General features: G+C 47.2%; 8 protein-coding genes across 8 annotated transcripts; 5 read left to right on the forward strand and 3 right to left on the reverse strand.

Annotated features, from left to right (window-relative positions):
• Positions 1-50: 50 nt before the first annotated feature.
• On the forward strand, positions 51-1,389 carry N7496_005622 (cobalamin-independent methionine synthase II family protein; the record flags this gene model as incomplete). Its single annotated transcript, XM_056698551.1, has 3 exons — positions 51-533; positions 611-999; positions 1,068-1,389. 3 exons carry the CDS (start codon positions 51-53, stop codon positions 1,387-1,389), a joined length of 1,194 nt encoding a protein of 397 aa, XP_056557076.1.
• Positions 1,390-2,222: 833 nt separating this feature from the next.
• N7496_005623 (5'/3'-nucleotidase SurE) lies at positions 2,223-3,318 on the forward strand (the record flags this gene model as incomplete). The annotated part of the gene is made up of 4 exons (XM_056698552.1): positions 2,223-2,403; positions 2,462-2,670; positions 2,747-2,977; positions 3,034-3,318. 4 exons carry the CDS (start codon positions 2,223-2,225, stop codon positions 3,316-3,318), a joined length of 906 nt encoding a protein of 301 aa, XP_056557077.1.
• Positions 3,319-3,855: 537 nt separating this feature from the next.
• On the forward strand, positions 3,856-4,752 carry N7496_005624 (NPP1 family protein; the record flags this gene model as incomplete). Its single annotated transcript, XM_056698553.1, has 3 exons — positions 3,856-3,961; positions 4,082-4,205; positions 4,260-4,752. 3 exons carry the CDS (start codon positions 3,856-3,858, stop codon positions 4,750-4,752), a joined length of 723 nt encoding a protein of 240 aa, XP_056557078.1.
• A 2,057-nt stretch (positions 4,753-6,809) lies between these two features.
• Positions 6,810-7,929, reverse strand: N7496_005625 (uncharacterized protein; the record flags this gene model as incomplete). The annotated part of the gene is made up of 2 exons (XM_056698554.1): positions 6,810-7,777; positions 7,830-7,929. The coding sequence occupies 2 exons, from the start codon at positions 7,927-7,929 to the stop codon at positions 6,810-6,812; spliced, it is 1,068 nt and encodes a 355-aa protein (XP_056557079.1).
• A 1,769-nt stretch (positions 7,930-9,698) lies between these two features.
• Positions 9,699-10,064, forward strand: N7496_005626 (uncharacterized protein; the record flags this gene model as incomplete). The annotated part of the gene is made up of 1 exon (XM_056698555.1): positions 9,699-10,064. One exon carries the CDS (start codon positions 9,699-9,701, stop codon positions 10,062-10,064), a length of 366 nt encoding a protein of 121 aa, XP_056557080.1.
• Positions 10,065-10,916: 852 nt separating this feature from the next.
• Positions 10,917-11,327, forward strand: N7496_005627 (uncharacterized protein; the record flags this gene model as incomplete). The annotated part of the gene is made up of 1 exon (XM_056698556.1): positions 10,917-11,327. The coding sequence occupies one exon, from the start codon at positions 10,917-10,919 to the stop codon at positions 11,325-11,327; it is 411 nt and encodes a 136-aa protein (XP_056557081.1).
• Positions 11,328-12,167: 840 nt separating this feature from the next.
• Positions 12,168-16,993, reverse strand: N7496_005628 (putative ABC multidrug transporter; the record flags this gene model as incomplete). Its single annotated transcript, XM_056698557.1, has 14 exons — positions 12,168-12,266; positions 12,323-12,762; positions 12,826-12,985; positions 13,046-13,252; positions 13,308-13,618; positions 13,679-13,772; positions 13,823-13,998; positions 14,053-14,327; positions 14,381-14,999; positions 15,058-16,108; positions 16,167-16,414; positions 16,474-16,636; positions 16,688-16,732; positions 16,784-16,993. 14 exons carry the CDS (start codon positions 16,991-16,993, stop codon positions 12,168-12,170), a joined length of 4,098 nt encoding a protein of 1,365 aa, XP_056557082.1.
• A 2,259-nt stretch (positions 16,994-19,252) lies between these two features.
• Positions 19,253-20,096, reverse strand: N7496_005629 (uncharacterized protein; the record flags this gene model as incomplete). Its single annotated transcript, XM_056698558.1, has 2 exons — positions 19,253-19,331; positions 19,717-20,096. The coding sequence occupies 2 exons, from the start codon at positions 20,094-20,096 to the stop codon at positions 19,253-19,255; spliced, it is 459 nt and encodes a 152-aa protein (XP_056557083.1).
• Positions 20,097-20,528: the final 432 nt, after the last annotated feature.

The following is a 20,528-nucleotide window of genomic DNA, read 5'->3' on the forward strand; positions in this document are numbered from 1 at the left end:
TTAAATCCTCAGATAGATCCGCGAAGAACAATTTACGCTGCAAATCCATCATGGCTCCTCCGTTCCGTGCTGAGCACATCGGCTCATTGATGCGCCCAGCAGACCTACTGGCTGCACGGTCTGCTGCTGGTGTCACATCTTCATATTCACAACTGACCGAAGAGATCCAAGTTCTTACAGAGAATGCGATCGCCGACGTTGTCGCTAAGCAACTCGAGCTTGGTATTCGCCCAATCACCTCCGGAGAATATGAGCGAGACAAGTTCTATTCGGGATTTTTCGAAAATCTCCAAGGAATGGAAGTCATCAAGGATATTCCAATTACCAAGGGCTACCGAACCAACTTTCCAACACTCAGAACGCTGAAGAGTCTTGGAATCCCGACTCGTGACTCTATCGTTGCTGTCGATCGAATTAGATACACCCAGTCCCCTTATCTGTCAGAATGGAAGGCGTTGCGCGCTCGACTTCCTCAAGAACAGTGGAAGGATTGCAAAATGACCATGCCACCAGTAACCCACAGTCACATGCAGGTAAATAATTCCCAGAGCTGTTGATGTCGAAGTTCTTGCGTCAAATTTTTGTAAAGTATTGACTTGTTTGCTTTTAGATGGCAGTCGGGACTGCTTATCGTCCAAACGCCTACTCTTCAGACCGCGAATACTTCAAAGATCTCGCGGAAGCATATGTGGCAGAGTTTCAGGCGCTTTACGACGAAGGGCTGCGGTCAATTCAAATCGATGATCCGTGTCTCCTTTTCTTCGTGACGGATGAATTCCGAGCGGGCTGTGTCGCGGACGGGGTAAATCCTGATGAGCTACTCGACGAGTATATCTGGGCACACAATCAGTGTCTACTTGGGAAGCCCGCAGACCTTCACGTTGGGCTGCATCTTTGCCGTGGTAATATGGCCGGTTCAACTCATATCATGAGCGGATCATACGAGCGCATTGCTAAAAAATTGTTCACCGAGTTGGCATATGATACATACTACCTTGAGTGAGTTGCTGCCATCGTTCACAATCAAATAGAATCCGACGCTCTGCTGACTTGTGTTAATCTTCAAGATATGACACCGACAGGGCTGGTGATTTTGAACCGTTGCGCCATTTGCCTATCGGCAAGAATGTCATCTTGGGTGTAGTTTCTACCAAGTCTCCCGAGCTGGAGGATATGAACGAACTCGTTACCCGTGTTCATTCTGCAGCGGAGGTCATAGCTCGTGGACAGGGCCGGAGTGTGGCTGAAGTGTTGGAATCGTCTCTCGGGGTCAGTCCACAATGCGGATTTGCCAGTATGAGCTCCGGAGGGGGTTGTGGAATGACGATGGATATCATGTGGAAGAAACTACTCTTGGTTGAACAACTGGCCAAACAGATCTGGGGTTAAGATTATTGATTGTTATTTGAAAGCGGAAATCTCATGACTATTATATTATCGTCTCCTTATGATGGGAGAAATCCTCACCGGAAGCCTCGGATGATCCACCTACTCGGCTCCAATTAACAAGCCTTTTAGCTTGCAAATTTCTCTATTAATGTGATCAAGCCGAAAAGCAGACTCGAAGAAAAAACCATTATTTAAGGTCCTAGCTTTGGTAACTAGACGTAGATTGGTTAGTCTACAGAACATTAACTCCTATGATGAAGCGGTGTACCGGTTTTTAATATGAACTGGACTTCTCTAGAAGCCTGCTACAAATAAAACTATATTTTTCTGTCTATTCTCCGCGCACGATGAACAATATCAGATTAGCTTGAAACTATATGAGATTAAGCGAAGGGATAATGCTCAGACAATCCAGTTGATTGCGCGGGAACCCGAAGAAACTCCGGCAACAAAGCGGGGTTCAATGATCGACCACATGGCTGCCCCTGAGACTCTCGTTGGACTGTCTGATCGCCTCTTATGTACACTGGCGTGCATAAGTCCAAGCCCACGCGACCCGCACCTTGTCGTGAGAACTCGCCAATCCACGTCATTTGTGCCTTGCTGCTTGTGGAGTCGCTTAGGAACGCGTCGTGGATGTTTGCCTGAATCCAGTAGCCGATCGTCGCCGTCCGTCGTTCGGCAGCCGTGAGATCCGCTCGCAAGGCAGATGCCCGGTTTGATGGTTAGATGACTGGCGGGTATAAGATCCGTACCTGAATTCCTTTTGAGAAATCTGGCGACCGTTGGCGTCTACATCAAGAAATTCGTGGGTTTGAACTCGGTTCTACAAGATGAAATTCAACACGATCGCCGCCTTGTTGGCCGCTGCGCAGTCTGCCAATGCGATCAACATCATCTCCTCCAACGATGATGGCTGGGCCGAAGTCAACATTCGAGCTCTCTTTGACACGCTCACGGCTGGTGGTCACTCCGTTGTGGTAGCTGCGCCGGCTGAGAATCAGAGTGGAACTGGTAATGCGACTGAGAAATTACCTCCTTACGGCCATTTACTGATCATTTGGTCTTTTAGGGTCCTCGCAAAAGACTCCTACAGTTCTCACCGAAGCCTGTGAATTTAACAGTTGCCCTTCTGGCAGTCCGGCTGTGGGATACAATGCTTCGGAGCCTCGCCTGAACTATGTCAATTCGTATCCAGCAACTTCCATGAAGTACGGCATCGACTCGATCGGCCCTGAGTTTTTTGACGGAACTCCTGATCTCGCGGTCGCTGGTCCAAATGTGAGTCTTGAAATTATGAAAGAAGCTTAGAAAATATTCAAGTCAATTTGTGCGCATCTCTAATCGCCGCGCATAGGTGGGAAACAACATTGGCCTGGAAGTCTTGCTGTCCGGCACCGTTGGAGCGACCACTTATGCCGCCTACAATGCTGGAATTCCCGCTATTGCATTCTCTGGATCTACCGGTTCCCAAACCGCCTGGAATGCTTCCGCGACTTACCCGGATTACAGCCAAGTATACGCCGATCTTGCGCTCAACGTGACGGACACGCTAGTGGCCTCTGGCGTACCTTATCTCCCGAATAATGTGAGTGTCATTCGAGCGACCGTTGTGTAGGATCAATAACTGATACATTTCGCTAGATCTGGCTCAACGTGAACTTCGGTGCAGTCTCCTCCTCATGCCAGACCGCCGCAGACTTCTCCTTCGTGCTTTCACGTATTCACGTGGCCATCCCTCTCATCACTGCCGACGACGTGACCACCTGCGGCAGCTCCCGGCTTCCAAGTGAGATCACAGTTGCCCTCACTTCAGGATGTTACGCAAGCGTGTCGGTGGGACTGGCAAGCACCAAGGGAGACGCCAACGCCACTATGCAGGGGGTTGTTCTGAAGAAGCTGAGCAATATCCTGACTTGCTTGCCGTAATTGGTGGAGATATTTGCCCATGCAAAAGCTGCAGCACCTATCAGATGGCCATGCAAGCCCATGCAATGTACTAAAGCTTAAGTTTTGTATCCCTAAGTCTTAGCCACGCAGTTTAGTGCATAAAATAGATGAATTTCTCATTCAAAGGATTAATTTCGCATGCGTCGTTCAGTAAGTAGTTAAGAATAACGCGCTATATAGCGGAAGCTTGGCCAGATTAGCGATCTAGGTAAACAACGTCTTCTTCAGAGACGAATCAAGGAAGGCGGGGAACCCACGAGGAACATCTTCGCCGAGATACTACATCCAAGTGGGGTACCGAACTATCGGCCACCATCCCATTTCGGGACTGAAGGCCGTTTCGGAGCTGGATGATTTCGGAGCGCGTGCAGATCTTAGGTCTATCGTGCTATGAGATTCCGAAGCGGAGAAATCACTATTACCCGCTGAAGAAGATCATACTGTGTGTGACACGAATATAAAATATGCCTAACCTCCCAGTGATAACTTTTTTTTAAACATCAGTCTTCGAAAGCAATGATCTTCAACCGTGCTCTTGGCCCTTTGGCCGTATCCGCCTTGGCTGCGGCAGCTCCTAGTCCCAAGCTGGATCGCCGTGGAACTATCGCATCTGATGAGATTGGTAAGCTACCCTTTACGGTCCTTCAGTGCTTAGTATCGAAGCTCTACTGCCATTATCCTTATCTATTATGAATAAACTCCTTGGTCTTATAATCTTTGCTAACATACGTTCGATTCATAGTTGGATTTGCTCAGACTGTTCCATCTGGCACCACTGGTGATGTCTATCTTGCCTACCAGCCTGATCTGTATGTGGTGAATGGTTGCGTTCCATTCCCCGCTGTGGATGCTGATGGAAATACCAAGTAAGGAACCCACAAGCCGCAATTCAGAGCAACACCTGAAGCTAATTTATTCAGCGCTGGTTTGGCGACGACTGGTGCCTCCGACGGTGACTGCAGCAGCAGCACTGGTCAAATCTATGTGCGCGGCGCGACCTCCGGCGATTACTATGGGCTAATGTATGCGTGGTACATGCCAAAGGATGAGCCATCCTCGGGCCTTGGCCACCGTCATGACTGGGAGGGTGTTATCGTTTGGCTGTCTAGCTCTACAGGCACGACGGCTGGTAATATCGTCGCAGTTTGCCCTTCTGCTCATGGTGGCTGGGACTGCTCTACCGACGGGTATACCCTCGATGGTACCGCGCCCTTGATCGACTATTACAGTATTTGGCCAGTGGATCACCAGTGTGGCCTGACGAGCACTGTTGGTGGAACCCAGCCTTTGATTGCTTGGGAGTCCTTGCCTACTGTGGCCCAGGATGCTTTGGATACCACCGATTTTGGTGATGCTATCGTGCCGTTCATCGATGCCCACTTCACCACAAACTTGGAAAACGCTACTTTCTAGGCGGACATTGCCATGCGGACATGTACATACGACGAGATTGTTTAATGAGTGAAAGAAGAAGTTGAAAATGACGTTACGAAATACACCTCAACGATAGGTAGTGGTAAATGGGGTGGGACGCTTCTTGACACCATTTTAGGCGTCCTTTTTACGAGAGTCCTAGACAGTTAACTTGTACGTGATATGGTTCGGCCCACTGTTCCCACATGATTCCCTGGGCGATCACGTATTACTCCCCAGGCACTCATGGTAGCTCAGGGATCAGCTCGCCCGCCACTCAGGGTTCTCAGTGTAGATATCAGGGATGTAATCCTACTCTGTCCTCCATTTTATCGAATTGTAGGCACTAATTCCAAATAAGGAAGGCCCTTTGTAATCTGCTTGCCCACCAATCAAAATTCATACACCCGATCTAGCTTTCTTTATAATACAGGTGAAGCTGCTAGACTAGAGTTTTCTATTGTAGTCTAGGTGACCGTAAAACTGCCGCTTCGGGAAGTGATCGCTGCCTTAAGCGGCTCACGTAGCAAACATGAGCAGCTCCCTGAGCAACCTGATCGCTTCTCAGGCTGATCACCCCGTTCAATCTTATTCTACCTTTTAATTATATGAAATCCTCCGATGCTAAACGCACCACTTACTGTTTTTTCTGGTGCTCATGGTTTGTATCTTAATGTTGAGGTGTTACGAGGTAAATGATAGAAGCCCAGTGGTAGCGAGGGAACTAGCCAGTGAGGTTTCCTAGGACTTACTAGATGGAAGTTTCCGAGAGCAAACAAAAGGAGAGATCTTCTAGTAGATAGAACTTTTTCTTCTTCTTCTCTCCAGATTGAGTTGCCTTCGTTGAATGCACCGATTTGAACCTCTTCATCTTGCCTGGCTGTAACACGGGGTACATTACTAGCCCTTTGACCCGCGTACTACTTTCTCTAAGCCGTCGCACATCACTCATCAAAATTAGACCTTGACCTCTGGAATCTCTGATACTGTATTGATGACTCGACCCTATTGACCTCGACTACTCGGTCGTTTGGTCATGCGTCCTCCCGTTTACACCTGTATAGATTGCTCTGCAGGTTTGATGGTTCTTTCCAGGACCGACGCTTTGTTCTTTGTCTTGTAGACCTATTTAGGTCTTTCTCTTCTTTCTTTCCTTCTTCTTCTCTAGATCCATTTTCATCATAGTCTAGATAGACATTGATTCAGATTCCCCTCCTTTTCTGCTTCCTCTGCGTAGGTGTCGATGACACCATCATGTATATATAAGCGGCTAGATTTGTACATTAAAATTCTCACACTCTCTACGCTAAACGACCGTTTTACATCTGTGAAGTATGAAGACTCATAGAATAGGTATATCTATTACCAGATGATCTCTTAAATCATAATTTCCCACCCGACCGCTAACATAGTTAAAGGACCAATCTGCATCTCTCTCAATCGTTGCTCCAAGTCACTCGCACTTATCACCGCTCTAGCGGTCTGATAATGCTAACTAACCACGGCTGATCCACCTTCTGGGCGCCTCCATGACTCCGTAGCTTAGCCCCTTCTTGCTACATACTAATCGATGCCCAGGAAGAGAACATAGCCTTTCCCTAATAGCCTTATAATATTTGTGTATCCCAGGGCCTTACGGTAAGGAAGAACGACTTCTCGATGCAATCGAGTGAGCGACAACTTGCTCGCCTTGGACGTGGCATTCCTTAACTAGCGTAGGCGAGCTGATTCAGCTTAGATTCCCGTCGAATTTTATGTACGCCGGAGATTTCGAGTGTTGGCGGTCAAGGGGACGTATAAAGTTTTTAGTCATCGCTATCAGCGCAGTAAGCGCAGCGAACTCTGGTGGTATGGCTCCTGCTGCGGTATGCCGTGAGAGAGTTTGGATGTCTTGTGCTCAAGCACTGGTATACGACAGCTTCGAAGAATCCCGAAGGTCCTCAGTGAAATTTCCTAAGCGTGGCCCCCACATCCGATGAGGCTGCGCTTGTATTGTACGAGAACCCTTATCATGAATGAGTGGTAGCCACTGATGGGACTATAGCGGCGGTGCGAGCTTACGCGAGAGGCGGGTGGCATTTGGAGCCCCATTCACTCTTAGACCGCATTTTGGGTGCATTATTCGGCCCGGAGAGTAATGCAGCCGCCATATCGAGTGGTATCTGACCGCCGTTCAGGTTCATGGATTTCGGAGATCGACGGTTCTGCATGTCGGTAGCATTGGGCGAGTTAGGGAGGGCAGCCTGAGGCCTCTTATATCTGCGCTGATAAATTGATAAACAGTACAATTTTCGCTTTTTGTGCTCGAGTTCACCGGATGCGTCCGCAGAAATCGTCCTCTTCGAAGGAAAGGCTCGTTTTGATTTGTCGCGTGGAAAGATATGCTCAACCCTTCGAATGTCTTTTTGTATGGGCAGCAGCTGACCGTAACCGTGCGTGGTAAACAGAGTACGTTCCTGATCGGAGAACCCCTTGATATTGCCGAGAGAGAAACCCATCGCGATGTGTCGCTTGTAGTCGGCCTTCCAATCCTTCATGAAATACGCAATCTCCTTAATGTCAATGCGAGTGAAAGGTACCTGCCATAACCGAGCGTGCAACGGTTGGCAGCCAGCGCAAGGCTCTCCCTTGTCACAATTCATCTTGAGGAACTTGCAGCGCAAGCAGGCACGCAACTTCCGAATTTCGCTGTCTTTCTTACGCTGTTCGGGCTTAAGGGGACCCTTCAGCTTGCCGACACGCTCCTCGGTCTCAGACTTGCTGGTCTGGGACTGCTTGCACACGTTAGTCTCGACAGTCTTCGCAACAATTGGTCTCCTCCCGGCCAGGTTCCTGCTTGGGGGGTATAGGGAAGACTGAGAACGAGACGACTGAGTGAGCGAGTCGGAATAATTGATCGGAACAGGGATTGGGCGAAACATCGCACCAGCGCTGACATCGGTATTTGAAGAATCGGAAGTTGAGAGCAAGAGCAAGGAAGAATGGAAAAAGCCGAAAGGCTTGCGGAAGCCGCCCAGGTAGGCCTCTAGGGAAGTAAGTGACGGTTAGTTGGCCACTAGTACGTATTTGGGCAATACCTAAGCACAGCCACATCAAAGCCCAAGTCGATGCCCAAATAGAGAGGTTTGCATATGTGGTGACGTGGGGTGCGATATGAATACATCCAATGAGAGCCATCCTTGAAGCTCCCTGGGTACCCTTTTTCCGAAGTGAAGAGACCGTATGATTTACTTTTAAAGCGACCTAGATCATAGCAAATCCTCTCTTGAACGGTCTTTCTTGTAAGCACTATAATATCGCGACTGTCTGCGCACTGGATAAAGAGCTATCTACAGCACAAAAAGATACGAACATTGCTAGGCCGAATTGAATAGTATCATACGGAAACAACAATCCTTCTATCTGATAAATATAGAACAGATGCACCTAGCGAGGCTATACATCACATACGACGAAGCGTCCTATTAGATTCTCTTTAGTAATGGCTAAATCAGGGACTCGTATATACCGTACCTTACTGTACTAACCAGCACTCAAATTTCACAAACTAAAGCCGTAGCAGTGGGGCTCAGACTTAAGAGAAAGTATAGAACAGTGAAGCTTGGCTTGGGATCTACCGGGACTGGAGACAAGATTCTCACTAGATTAGGCTATCCCGGAGTGCGATCTTGAGATACGTAATGTCTTAGGAACACTTTTGATACGAGTAGGTCCTTATCGTACGAGATCTATCACGGGACATGATTCTTAAGAATAATGACTTCCTAAGAGGACTTTTATATGACTAAGGTCATAAAAGAGTCTGAAGGACACCGTTATATGAGATATATCTTATAAGGTCATTCCTGACTGCTTAGTATTAAGGAAGTCTATATGAGATAATGTTACGCGGAGCCTGCTGGTCACTGTGGGTAAGTGCAGAAAGGGTAAATAGTTACCTAATTGGTTATTGTGAATAGATAATAAAACGAAGAAAAAAAGAAGTAATAAAGACTAAAGCCTAAGAGAGGGGGGGGGTGGGTTCTAGTAATCTCTTAAGTATAGCCCAGAGTCATATAAGGAGGACCTTTTTGTTTGCATATTTAACGGCTAAAGTCGGATAACATTAATAATTAGACTTAACGATATCCCTAAATAGCTACCATAAGCATCCTAAGTGAAGGATAAGCTGATCCCTGAGCAAACCTAAGCCACCATGAGTGCTGAGGGAGCAATCCATAGGAGCATACGGAAATAGTGGTCAGAAACAGATCACGTAAGAACCTATGACTAAATTTATGGTAAAAAGGATGCTCAAAACAGCGTCAAAAGTAGCCGTTTTCGGCGTCGAATTTACCGTTACCTTCTGTTCAGTGTACGTGGTCAAGTGCTTTATCCCTTTTAACCTCCGACTTCTTTCTAGGTCTTTGGCTTTGCTGACTTTTTCCTACCCTCTTCCTTTTTTCGTTGTATCGTCTCGCTCTGTTACTTTAAGCATTTCGTTTTTCTCTAGTCAAGGGAAGCTTCTATTCGAGGACATATGTATTTCTGACGGTCGGGGATTCTAGGGAAGGTGTTTGATGGGTTTGCAGCACGATATTTGCGAACAGCATCTTACATCGATCTGTGTGGTTTCGCGCGTCGCCTACACGGGACATTGAAAAAACTAATCACAAATCCGTCCAATATCGCCACCATAGACGCATAGGATGAATATGTCATGTACCATAAAATGGGATCCACCGATCAGTAGAGCACCCTTCCGTAGAAGAACGCCAAGACTTATTCGCCATCAGTAGAAATACGAAGATGCCTCATCGGGAAACCGTCGTATCAGGCACCACAACCACAAAATGAGCGTAGATATAAGAAGAGAAAATCATCGGGCGTCCCTTTGGATGTTTTTCTTCTAAACAAGACGCTCAATCTTTTTTTGGCAAGCTATCTATCTCGCCTGTCATCCACCCATGCTATTCCAAAATCCCCTTACCGCTCTGGGGGTTCTCTCCACGGCTGTGCATGCGCAAAGCGAACCTCGTCGTCGATGCGCGTACGGTGATGACTGCTGGCCAAATGCTGCTACATGGGACCAATTTAATGCCACCGTTGGTGGGAAGCTAATTCGCTCTCTGCCGTCTGCTGCTGTGTGCCACGCTGAGCGGTACGATGCCAATCAATGTGCCCTCGCGAAGAGTAACTGGCTAGACAGTTCGTGGAGAACTAACCAAACAGGATCTTATGCTGCCACTTTGTGGGAGATGGGCCCTACTGGTCAATGCTTTATTGATACGGCTGTTGAGGCCCCGTGTGACCAGGGAATTGGTACGAGATGATGAATAGACTGAGGATGTTGTTGCTAATTTCTGCCATTAGTTCCGTACTACTCGGTTCGGGCTGAGAGCGTAGTGGATATTCAGGCTTCAGTGAGATTTGCCAGTGAGAAAGATCTATATTTGGTGACGAAGAACACCGGACATGATCAGTAAGTCCCATAAGTCAGATTTCCGTATCTGCGGGGTTTGGGCCTAACCACAGCGATTGTCAGTCTTGGTCGATCAAGCGGTAAAGGAGCATTCTCGATTTGGACCCATAATATGAAAGGTATCGAATGGCATGCCTCGTTTGTTCCGCAGGGAGCACCAGCAGATGGTGGTGGTGTACCGGCTGTAACGCTCCAAGCTGGAGAGCAGTGGCTCGGTGAGTGGATGCTGCTCTTTTCCCCCTATTCGTTTCTGGAATGAGAATAGAGCTGACGGAAGTGGATGTAGATGTGTATCACGCTGCAGCGAAACAGGGAGTATTGGTCGTAGGAGGATCAGCACGAACAGTCGGAGCAGCAGGAGGGTATTTACTTGGAGGAGGCCATTCGCCATTTGCACACTACTACGGCCTCGCAGCTGACAGTCAGCGATCCATTGGCAACTCTATATCCACCTTACGCGTCTAACAGAAATGCAGATCTTCTGGAAATGAGCATCGTTTCTGCAGACGGTGAACACCATGTGATCAATCGCTATTCAGACCCGGAGTATTTCTGGGCTGTCCGCGGGGGTGGTGGCAGCGTCTGGGGCGTATGTTAATTGACACTCATGCCGATTGCGGTCTGAGGCTTACATACCATTGATGATTATCAGGTCGTTACATCGGTCACCTACAAGACCCATCCAGTCCCGCAGAACCTCATTATGGGCTTTGTGCAGCTGAATGCATCGGATGATGCCAGTCTAACACATATCCTAGAGGAGTCCATCAAGCTCCTCCCCGAGGTCACAGACGCTGGGTACACTGGTTATGCCACCATTGACCAAGAGTTTGGAGCCATCTTCATCAAGCCTAATAGCACCGTTGAAGACTTTAACAAAAATTTCGCAGGGTTTTTCAACCTGACTCAACTCCCTGGTATCCAAGGTGCGGTTGGAGCTCAAGCGTCAACCTGGGACGGATACGTCGCAAATATCCTCCAGGACCCCAACATTGGCACTAATATTCAAGACCCCTCGCGGCTCTTGACCAGGGATGTGATTAACAAAAAAGCGGACGAATTGGCCCGCTTCCTTGTCAAAAATCCGGGAGGAGGATTCAATTTCAGTAAGTGATAAGATATGGCCGATGTCTGCTTTCGTCCTGCTTACCTGGTACAGTTGGCAAGGTGAATAATGACGAACGCGACAACACCGCGGTCAATAAGATCTGGAAGCAAAGCCACGCTCTTTTGTCAATTTCCGTCGATTGGGCCGATAATGCGACGGTGTCAGAGAAGCACCAGAAGCGATTACATGCGGTGCAGCTGAGCGATGGTCTTGCGAAGATTGTTGGCACGGAGGGAGGGACGTATATAAACGAAGCAAATCCGTAAGTACTATTCGCAATTGCATTAAAGTTTAAACTCACAGGAGATTACACAGGTATGAACCCGAGTGGCAGAAGGTCTTCTGGGGCGATAAATATGAGCGATTGGTCTCAATCAAAGAACGCGTCGATCCCAAGAACGTTTTTGTGTGTAATCGGTGTGTCGGGGGACAATTGGTATTGCAGCCATAGATATCTTGTCCCACGAGCTAAAGGGGGTTCCCCTGGAGAACGGCCCTATTTGTATCAGCGCTTGATCATAAGTGTATGTGATGATGGCCTAAGTCTGACCCATGGGGGACATTTTTGATTATAGTACAATGCTTTTGGGACGTCATTCCATGCAATTAGATACAGATCGAATATCTTGAATTGAAAAAGAACTTGATTGATAAATATAGGGTCTATAGGGGGAATAAGAGCAAGAATGAAACATCTATATTAGGCAAAGGAATGCTTTCTGAGTGCAGGCAGCATGGCTAAGACAGAAAAAAAAAAAAAAAGCAAAGGATTGGGAAGTTGGGAAGCGCGTTGATCGGCTTGCGTGGGATGATCGAGGCGGAGGAGTTTCTATAGCACTTAGTGTCCTACTCCGACCGGGCACTCTTGGTCTTCTTGCTCCGAAGTTTCATCATCAAGAAAACGAGAGCATAAGAAGAGATACAGAACAAGGCAGTGATACCAGACTAGAAACATTTGTCAGTAATTGATCATAGAGGTAAAGCGAAGGAAAAGAACTTACATCTCTCCAAGAATAGTACTTCTTTTGCTGGTTGAATGTTTTGGCGTAGTCAGCACCAGTAGAGTACTGACAGAACGAGCAAGTGGTTGTCGAGTTTCCATCCAGCAAGTAGCCAGTTTGAGTCGACAGGAAGTCTGCCATGTATTCACCACAGGTCTGCCCAGAGGGAGCGCTGAAAGTGATGAATTCGGATGGCTCGCATTTGACCTTGACATCCCACAGAACCTCACCGAGAAGGCCACCAACGAGGTAGGTGAAAGGATCGAGGTAGTAAATCCAGTAACGCCAGAATGCTTGCAGCTGGCTGTAAGGAACGACGACACCGCAGAAACTGATCAAACCAGCACCGATCAAGACGGGATTCATGACAGCGGCGAAGTATTCGTTCGGCGCATATGCAGCAATTGCCTGACCAATCGAGGTGTAGAGGAACTCGTAGACTGGAAACTTTGTTAGTTGCTGTCTGAAATGAAGAAACCTGAATACAACAGCGGAATGCATACATATCATCTGAAGGTAGAAGTGACCGGAAATGCTGGCTTTGATCGGGAAGCCGGCGGTGAAATAGAAGCAAGCGAAGTAGAGTGTGGCACAAATGATGAGATATGGAATCTCAGCGACTGTTTGAGCTCCGATGAAGGCAATCCAATGGTAGGTTTTGGACTAAACGATATTAGTTGCTTCATTTAAGTTGAGGGATATTGTTTTCTTAAGCTGACGAACCTTCTTTTCGCGTGTTTCAAAAATGTCACGGTTAGCCAGGAAGAAAGGTTGCATCTGATTAATGCAGCCGGGGGCAACGAAGATGAAATTGAAAATGGCAAAGAGTCGCAACTGGAGGGAGAAAGTTCCATCCCCGACTTTCCAGAAGGTGAAACCACTGAATAGAGCTGCAAAAATGTGAAGAATAATCTTGTTCCACATATAGTCCTAGGCAATGTCAGTCTTCATACATATTGTAATCATGAAATATAGGAAATCGTACCGGTGATCGCCAAATCTTGAGACTCAGACGTGTAGTAACCACCTTGAACTGGAACCAGTGAGAAGTAGCGAAGTCCGCGGTGTCCTCTACATAGTTTGGATCCGCCAAACCAGATTTGTTCAGAGCCTCAAGTTCCTCGAGGGCCTTTCGTCGCTCTTCAGATTGACTCCATACCTCGACCCAGTCAGTCTTTTCTGAAGTACCACTTCCTTGCACAACGTCGATAATATGCTCGGCTGGGTTGGCATCAGGTGGGCAAGGTGCGCCGTTGCGTGTGAAATAATCCAGAATCTTGCTCGACTGCTTGCCAGCTAAAAGATTCCAATATTAGAGCAAGGCACAATCTGTATTTGTGAGTTGACAGGGCTTACTCTCTCCGAAGTATGTCATCCGTCCACCTTTTGCAAGCAGCAGTAGACCGTCGAATGCGTCGAACAAGACAGCAGAGGGTTGATGGATGGTGCACTACCATAGGTTAGCATTGTATGGACTGAAAGTGCGAATAGACATCTTACCAAAACAGCCTGACCTCCATCAACCAGCTTGCGCAAGAACCGAACAATATTATATGCGCTCTGGCCATCGAGACCCGAAGTAGGCTCATCCAAGAAAAGTAGAGAGGGCTTTGCCACAAGCTCAACACCCAAAGTCACACGTTTCCGCTGCTCAATAGTGAGGCCGGCACCAGGAACTTAACCTTGTTAGTTTTGTGAGATCAAATAAAAATAAAAAAGAGTTAACTCACCTCCAATCAACGCATCTTCGATATCTGCGAGCTCCAGAAGGTTGATAATGTGATCCACATAAGCAATTTTCTCTTCGTATGGAACGGAAGACGGTTGACGAAGAACGGCAGAAAAGACAAGCGCTTCTTTCACAGTCGCTGTGGGCTCGTGTACATCCAACTGCTCGCAGTAACCCGTGGTTCTTTGGAAGCTAATACCCTGTGGACGTCCGTCGATAAGGATTGAACCGTAGATCTCTCCTGAATCCTTTCTCTGAGCCAGAACATCCAGAAGTCTGTCAATTGTGTAAGTATGAATATCTAAAATAAAGTTAAGGGGGCGACTCACGTTGTTTTTCCAGCTCCAGAGGCTCCCATCAAAGCAACCAAGTTACCTGGCTTGACATAACCAAACACCTTGTTCAAAAGTTGCTTCTTTTCTCCATTGAATGGCACATGGTAGTCAAGATCATGCCAAGTGAAGATGGACTGCTTTGCTGAGCCTGAGAGAGCTGTTGGTTCTGCTGCTTGCTGGGTCATGGCGTCCTTTTCTGTGCCCTGGGCTTGCTTCTTCTCACTTCCACGCTTGTAAAGCAAGACGGAAGAGCCACTCTGGCTGTTTAGAAGCTCAAAGCCCATTGAGGTCAAGAAGATGAAAAATAGCCAGAAACCGACAATGATTCCGAAGCTGCGCCAGATGTGGTGGACCGAATAGCTATACTGCTCTCGGAGATAAGTTGCGCCGTCAATGATGCCATCGGCATTACTTCCTAGCACTGAACAACCTCGATGAGGAGAGGCGGTGCTTGGGTAGCTAGAGCCGTAAGGAATATAGTCAGGCTCTTTGCAGACAAATTGCCGACCGACAAACTCGTTTGCCATCAATGCCTCATATGCGTAAGCTCCTGGGTTCAAGTAGAAGATCCAGCGGAACCAAACATGCATCTTATGGAAGGGCACCAGATAGCCTAAATGAAATTGGTTAGATAATGATCTTACAGATGAAGAACAAAGCTCGAAACTTACCTCCGTAGACAAAGAAAATTGTAGAAAGCAGGCCAGTGATCTTGGAAGCATTTCCAAATCGTGTGCATAGAGCACCAACTGCCCGGAAGAGTTGGATGAAGCACAATGTTTGCACGATGAGAATGATCCAAAAAGTGAAGAATCTTCCAGCATCCATCTGTAAAGCAGCCATGAAGTACAAAATGAGCGAGAAGCAAGTGACCTGGATCATGACAACCGGAGTATCTGTGATAGCGTTCGCAATGCAGAAGGCAGTTGGACGATAAAATCCAAACCGCTTTTGGCGGGAGAGAATTGGGCGACCCATGAAAGACGCAGTAGTCTCAGACATGGACTCAAGGAGGAAATAGAGAACCGGGAAGAAGAGCACACCAGGGCGCAGGAACATGGAGCTGCTGTCTTCGGGGAGGTTATAGAAGATAGATCCACAAACCAATGCCTGAATTATGGCTGAGCTGACCTTGACCACGAGGGAGAACTTATCTCCCCACATAATCTGGAACTGACGGAGAGTGCAAGAGCGAACCTGATCGAACAAGTTTGCAGTATAGACGCTCTGATTGCGAGGAAGATGCTGCTTGCGCTTTTCGCTGGACATCGCGATTTTAAGGTCCTCCGTCTCGTGGGTCAACTTCTCTGGGGACTCCATGTTATCCATCTGCTCTCGATAGATATAGCTGTTGTGGTAAAGAGATTCGAATTCTTCTGGGGTGTTGGGCACCTTGTCCTCCCAGCCGGGACGGACGATTCTCTCCGTGAGGACGGTAACGGACGTGAGATAGTCTGCTATATTGGCGCCCTTGGGACAAGTGAAACCGAGTGATTCGAAGTATCCTTTAGCCAAATGACGAGGGCCATAGTAAGTGACTTTGCCATCTGCCAACACGAGAACCTTGTCGAAGGTATCGTAGATTCCATTTCCAGCCTGATAGGTGGTGGTAATGATGGTCTTTTGGTTCTCGTCTGCTTCGTGTCGCAACAGTCGTGCAAACTCTACCGCAGCCTTAGAGTCCAGACCGCGTGTAGGGTTATCCCAAAGTTGAACTGGGCTCTGTTTGAACGGAGGTTAATACGTGAATTAGATTCCCAAAGGAACGGTAGAAACCAACCTGTCCTGCCATCACTTCCGCTAGCGAGACACGTTTCCTTTCGCCACCTGAAACACCGCGAATAAACTCGTTTCCGACACGAGTTTTCTTCGTGTGTCCGATACCAAGGGAGTCAAGGATATCATCGCGTTTCTCCATAACGTAGTCTTTGCGATCGGCCAATGCATCAGGTCGCTCATTGGGAACCTTGTTGCGGAGGGCGAACTTCATCGTCCGGTTCACAGTCAAAGTTGGGAAATGTACATCGTCTAATAACATAGTTCCGTTAGATAATTGTCATTCAATCCATGGTGCTCCATGAGTTTACCTTCGTTGTTGAACATGATCTGCTGGCGGAACTGCTTTGCCGCTTTGTGGTCCATGCTTCCAAATCGAGTCTCACCACTGACTTCATCAAAAGTATCGCGGTCATTGGAAAGAATTCGAAGAAGAGAGGTACAGCCAGACCCTGGGCGACCGAGTACCAGAAGCTACTTTCGTTAGCATCAAAGCTTTCCGGTAATATAGCGCGCGGTACATACCATCTCTCCTGGTTTAACCTGACCCGAAACATCTTTCAAAATTGTCTGTGATGTTCGTCAGTATATTGCTATAATCTGATATTATGTTATATTTACCCTTTTGTGCTTCTGCTGTCGTGTGAATAGACCGCCAAGCTGACGGGGATCAACCTCAGACCAGAGCGTGCTTCCCAACGCAGCATCCGGTGCAGTAACGCGGACATTGATATCACGGAATGTCACAGTGAGGCGCTTCCGAATACTGCCTTCGTAGCTAGCGCTTTCCAAGTCGACGGGTGTCACCGTCCCTGATGATGGAGTCTCCATCCTGGCTGATTGGTCCTCCGGGATGGATTCAGTGACTTTGCTCTTCTCGTGCAATGGAATGTCTTCGCTCAATCTTCGTATTATATTCGGTGGCTTATTTATCCAGACGGTTTAAAACTTAAAAAATGATATCAATTGATATTTAAAAGACCAATCCTCAAATTGTAGCGCTGTACCTAAGCTTCATTTACTCACACTTTTTACATCCGTATTGCCGGGAAAGTGGGTCATCCGGAGATACGCTTGTTCCCCTATCCATATAATCTTCGATAATCCGGCATTAACAGTGCGAGTGCTACGGAAATATCTGCCCTGACCATCGGCTTTACGATTTTTTCGGTTTAGCACTATCGCTGGTCAATAATAGGGCTGACACTTAGGTCCACTGCGGCTTTATTCCTGCAGAGCTTTGTCAGCCACAGCGATCAGATTTATCGTCGGATATAGAAGTCTATTTTCTCGCAATCTCGATCTAAAATATTTCCGGATACCCATCCATCTTTAAATTTCGGTCAATGGAAAGCTACAGGCCCTTCTAGAAGCCCCCTTTTATCCCCGCCGGTATTTATTACCTTAGGGGCCGGCAATAGAAGCTTTAGGCCCGAGCTTTATTGCTCCTCGATGTATGACGTTGTTCCTCATCGTGGCGAGTAGCCAATCTCATTACAAGGTTTCCAATAGGCGTGTTTAGCAGTTTCGTTGATATGGCAGACTCAGCCTAGTTTGCCCGAAACAGCTAGATGATGGGCAATACTGAGATTTTGCCGACTGCTTGCTAGGGTAAACATCGGATGAGGATGAAACACGAATATCAAGGGCTAGGATTCGGGTTACGATTAGCGCGACGCTTGCCAAATGGGAGAAGCTCAGGTCTAGGATACAAGAGATCGATTCTTTTTTATCCTAGCCTCACGACGAAAACTCCTCTTCCATCCAGATGGCAAAAGAGTGTCGTGTTAAATCCATGTCATTTGAGCTTTTTGACTAGCACACAATGGACTCGTTGTCTCCTACTCCTAGCTACTGTAGTCTAGCTCGCCAAGGATACTAGTCAAAAGGGTACTACTTTCGAAGGAAGGATTTTCGGAATCCTCAAATAGGTCGGTATATAGGTTTGTCTCTGACCGTGGCGTTTGAGATATTCCAACGCTAGGTTTAGCCTTCTGAAAGCCAACTGGCTTAGATATGGAAATTTGCAAAACCATCTATCAATTATCAACAGTCCAGTGCGGCTTCCTTGACCATCGACCGTGTTGAATTTCATCAACTTCTTGCATCATCGCGCACTCCAAAAAGTCTTTGATGAGATCAGGATGAAGAGGAGAATGCCGTATCTTGTTTGCCTGCTCTTTTCCTTCCCATTCGCGCACAAAATCAACAGCATGACTAGAAAGGACCCTCGCTTGCTCAGCATCTTTATATATCTCGTACTTGTACTCATCGAGTACACCTTGAAACGTTTGCCCTAGTCGGTTTCTCGCAGAATTGAAATCATTCACTACCCTACCTAGCTCTTGCTCGTCGATGAAAGCATACCGGCCCAGTGAGTGAAGATATATGCTTGTAAATTCAGCGCACACCATTCCACGGAATGCATTATACCCTCCAAATTGATCAAAATATGGGTCTTGATGGTAGTATATGTCTCCGTAGTCCGCATATGAAACTCTTTCGCTGTTGTGCCGCGGACATCTGGAATTGATGAGCAAAGTAATTTCTGGGCAGAGCGACGAAGGGGTGGATCTGCGCAAGATGCATCGACAGTAAAGGTATCGATGGGTGTAATTAAAAATTGGCTCCCATTTCATGGTTAGTCGATGGCAAACGTTCTCTATCGCTTGTTTATCATTCTCATATCTTGCCCTTTGTGGAGATTGGAGATTGAGTTTCATTTTGTTCATAAGGTATTTCGGACGATAGAGCCTTCATTTTATTGCCGTTGAAGGGTATAAGCGCTGTGTCCGTGGTCTCATAGGTAATCTCATCAGGCTCTACCCAACGAAGTTTTAGTTCGCATCGGGAGCTACAATATATCCATTAGCTTTTTATCTGTAATGCGGCTGTTTACGAATTACCATGTGCTATATTTCCGCCGATATACACTTACCTCCTGCTTCTGCCCACAGCGCACACATGCGTAATGGTCAAACCCAAAGCAGGTACTCATCACAAAGGAAACTTTGATCCCTGTGCCTGATATCACATGCATATTCCAGGTATCGTTATCGAGTTTCGTCCTGCCATTCCAATTCCATAGCTCTAGGTGAGAATTTCGTACCAAGTTTGCGCCTGGGAGACCTCTGTCTTCAAATTTGTGCGATAGAAGACGCAGGAATTCCTATAATATTAGTTAGTTATGGTAATGCCTTGGAAGATATCAGTACCTTTGGTGAAGAGCAAAAGCTCAAAGGGAGAATGTAGTCTGGATCAAGGCCGTCATCCACGATGATATGGTCGCGAGGCGCTCCCGTTTCCCATGGATATCCCAAGTCCCTTGGCTTGTGGGGACATGCGATCCCTAACGACGATCGTAATAGTTCTACCAAGAGTTCTAACTGCTGTTGTATCGACTGTAGCCCTTGTGCATGTTGAAGATCCGCGCTCCTTGTTCTATATTAGCACTGACAATATAGGTCCTACTAGGAATAAGGCAGTGATTGGGCTTTTCTATCGAGCTTCGAAGTCTTTTGGGGCTAGAAGTAAAATGACAGAGTAGCACCTACAGCTGGAGGGCTTGCATCGAGACACTCAACTGGTGGTCTAGTTGTTCAAATCGTTTACTGACTCTCATGGCGCGGGCTGCAGCCCTGGCATTAGAAATGACATTTCGTTTTCCATTTCCCTTCGTGGAAGTTATGATCTTGGACATCTGCTTGAGAACTTTCTGACAAGCCGTTATATGTTCGTCTTCACCCTGAGTAAGAAGCGGTAAAGCCTTAAGAGCAGCGATATCTACTAAAATGGCTTGGATCTGCATTTCTCTGTCGGAAACCTCCCGGATGCTTCCATTTGCTGATCGAGATAAAGCGAGGAAACGGCTGAAGAATTCCACCCCAAATTGGGTGATTTGGATAATGAAGCCAGCAAGGCTAATGGGCTCCATACCTGCTGATAGTGTTGACGATCAATATCTCCTGTTTATGAGTTTGACTGAAGGTTCCGCGAACTTCGTCTATGCTGACTATTTATGATTTCCACTGTGAAAAAGCGGGGTAACGCATCCTTAAGCATAGCCTCTGACACAGCCTTGAGCATGGCGTCTAGCAAAGGTCCTAGATTAGTTCACCACTTTTTGTACTTGCTGAGCACTTACCTGTTCTCCCCACATGAATTACGGATCCGCCATAGGATTTTATTTAATTCTAACGAGTACCGGCGCATCAGCCAGTGTAATTTTACGCAATAAAGTACGAAGCGCGGTTTACTAAGGGATTATGAAGGGCGCCGCTGTTGGCACCTGGCAGCCTGATTTCTGCCTGATCTCTCCACATCCTTTCCTTCTATCTTCTATCCTACCTATCCCACCCCTGGATTA

Source organism: Penicillium cataractarum (assembly GCF_028827025.1).
Source record: "Penicillium cataractarum strain IBT 29864 chromosome Unknown utg000004l, whole genome shotgun sequence".
In the NCBI taxonomy this organism is placed as follows: domain Eukaryota; kingdom Fungi; phylum Ascomycota; class Eurotiomycetes; order Eurotiales; family Aspergillaceae; genus Penicillium; species Penicillium cataractarum.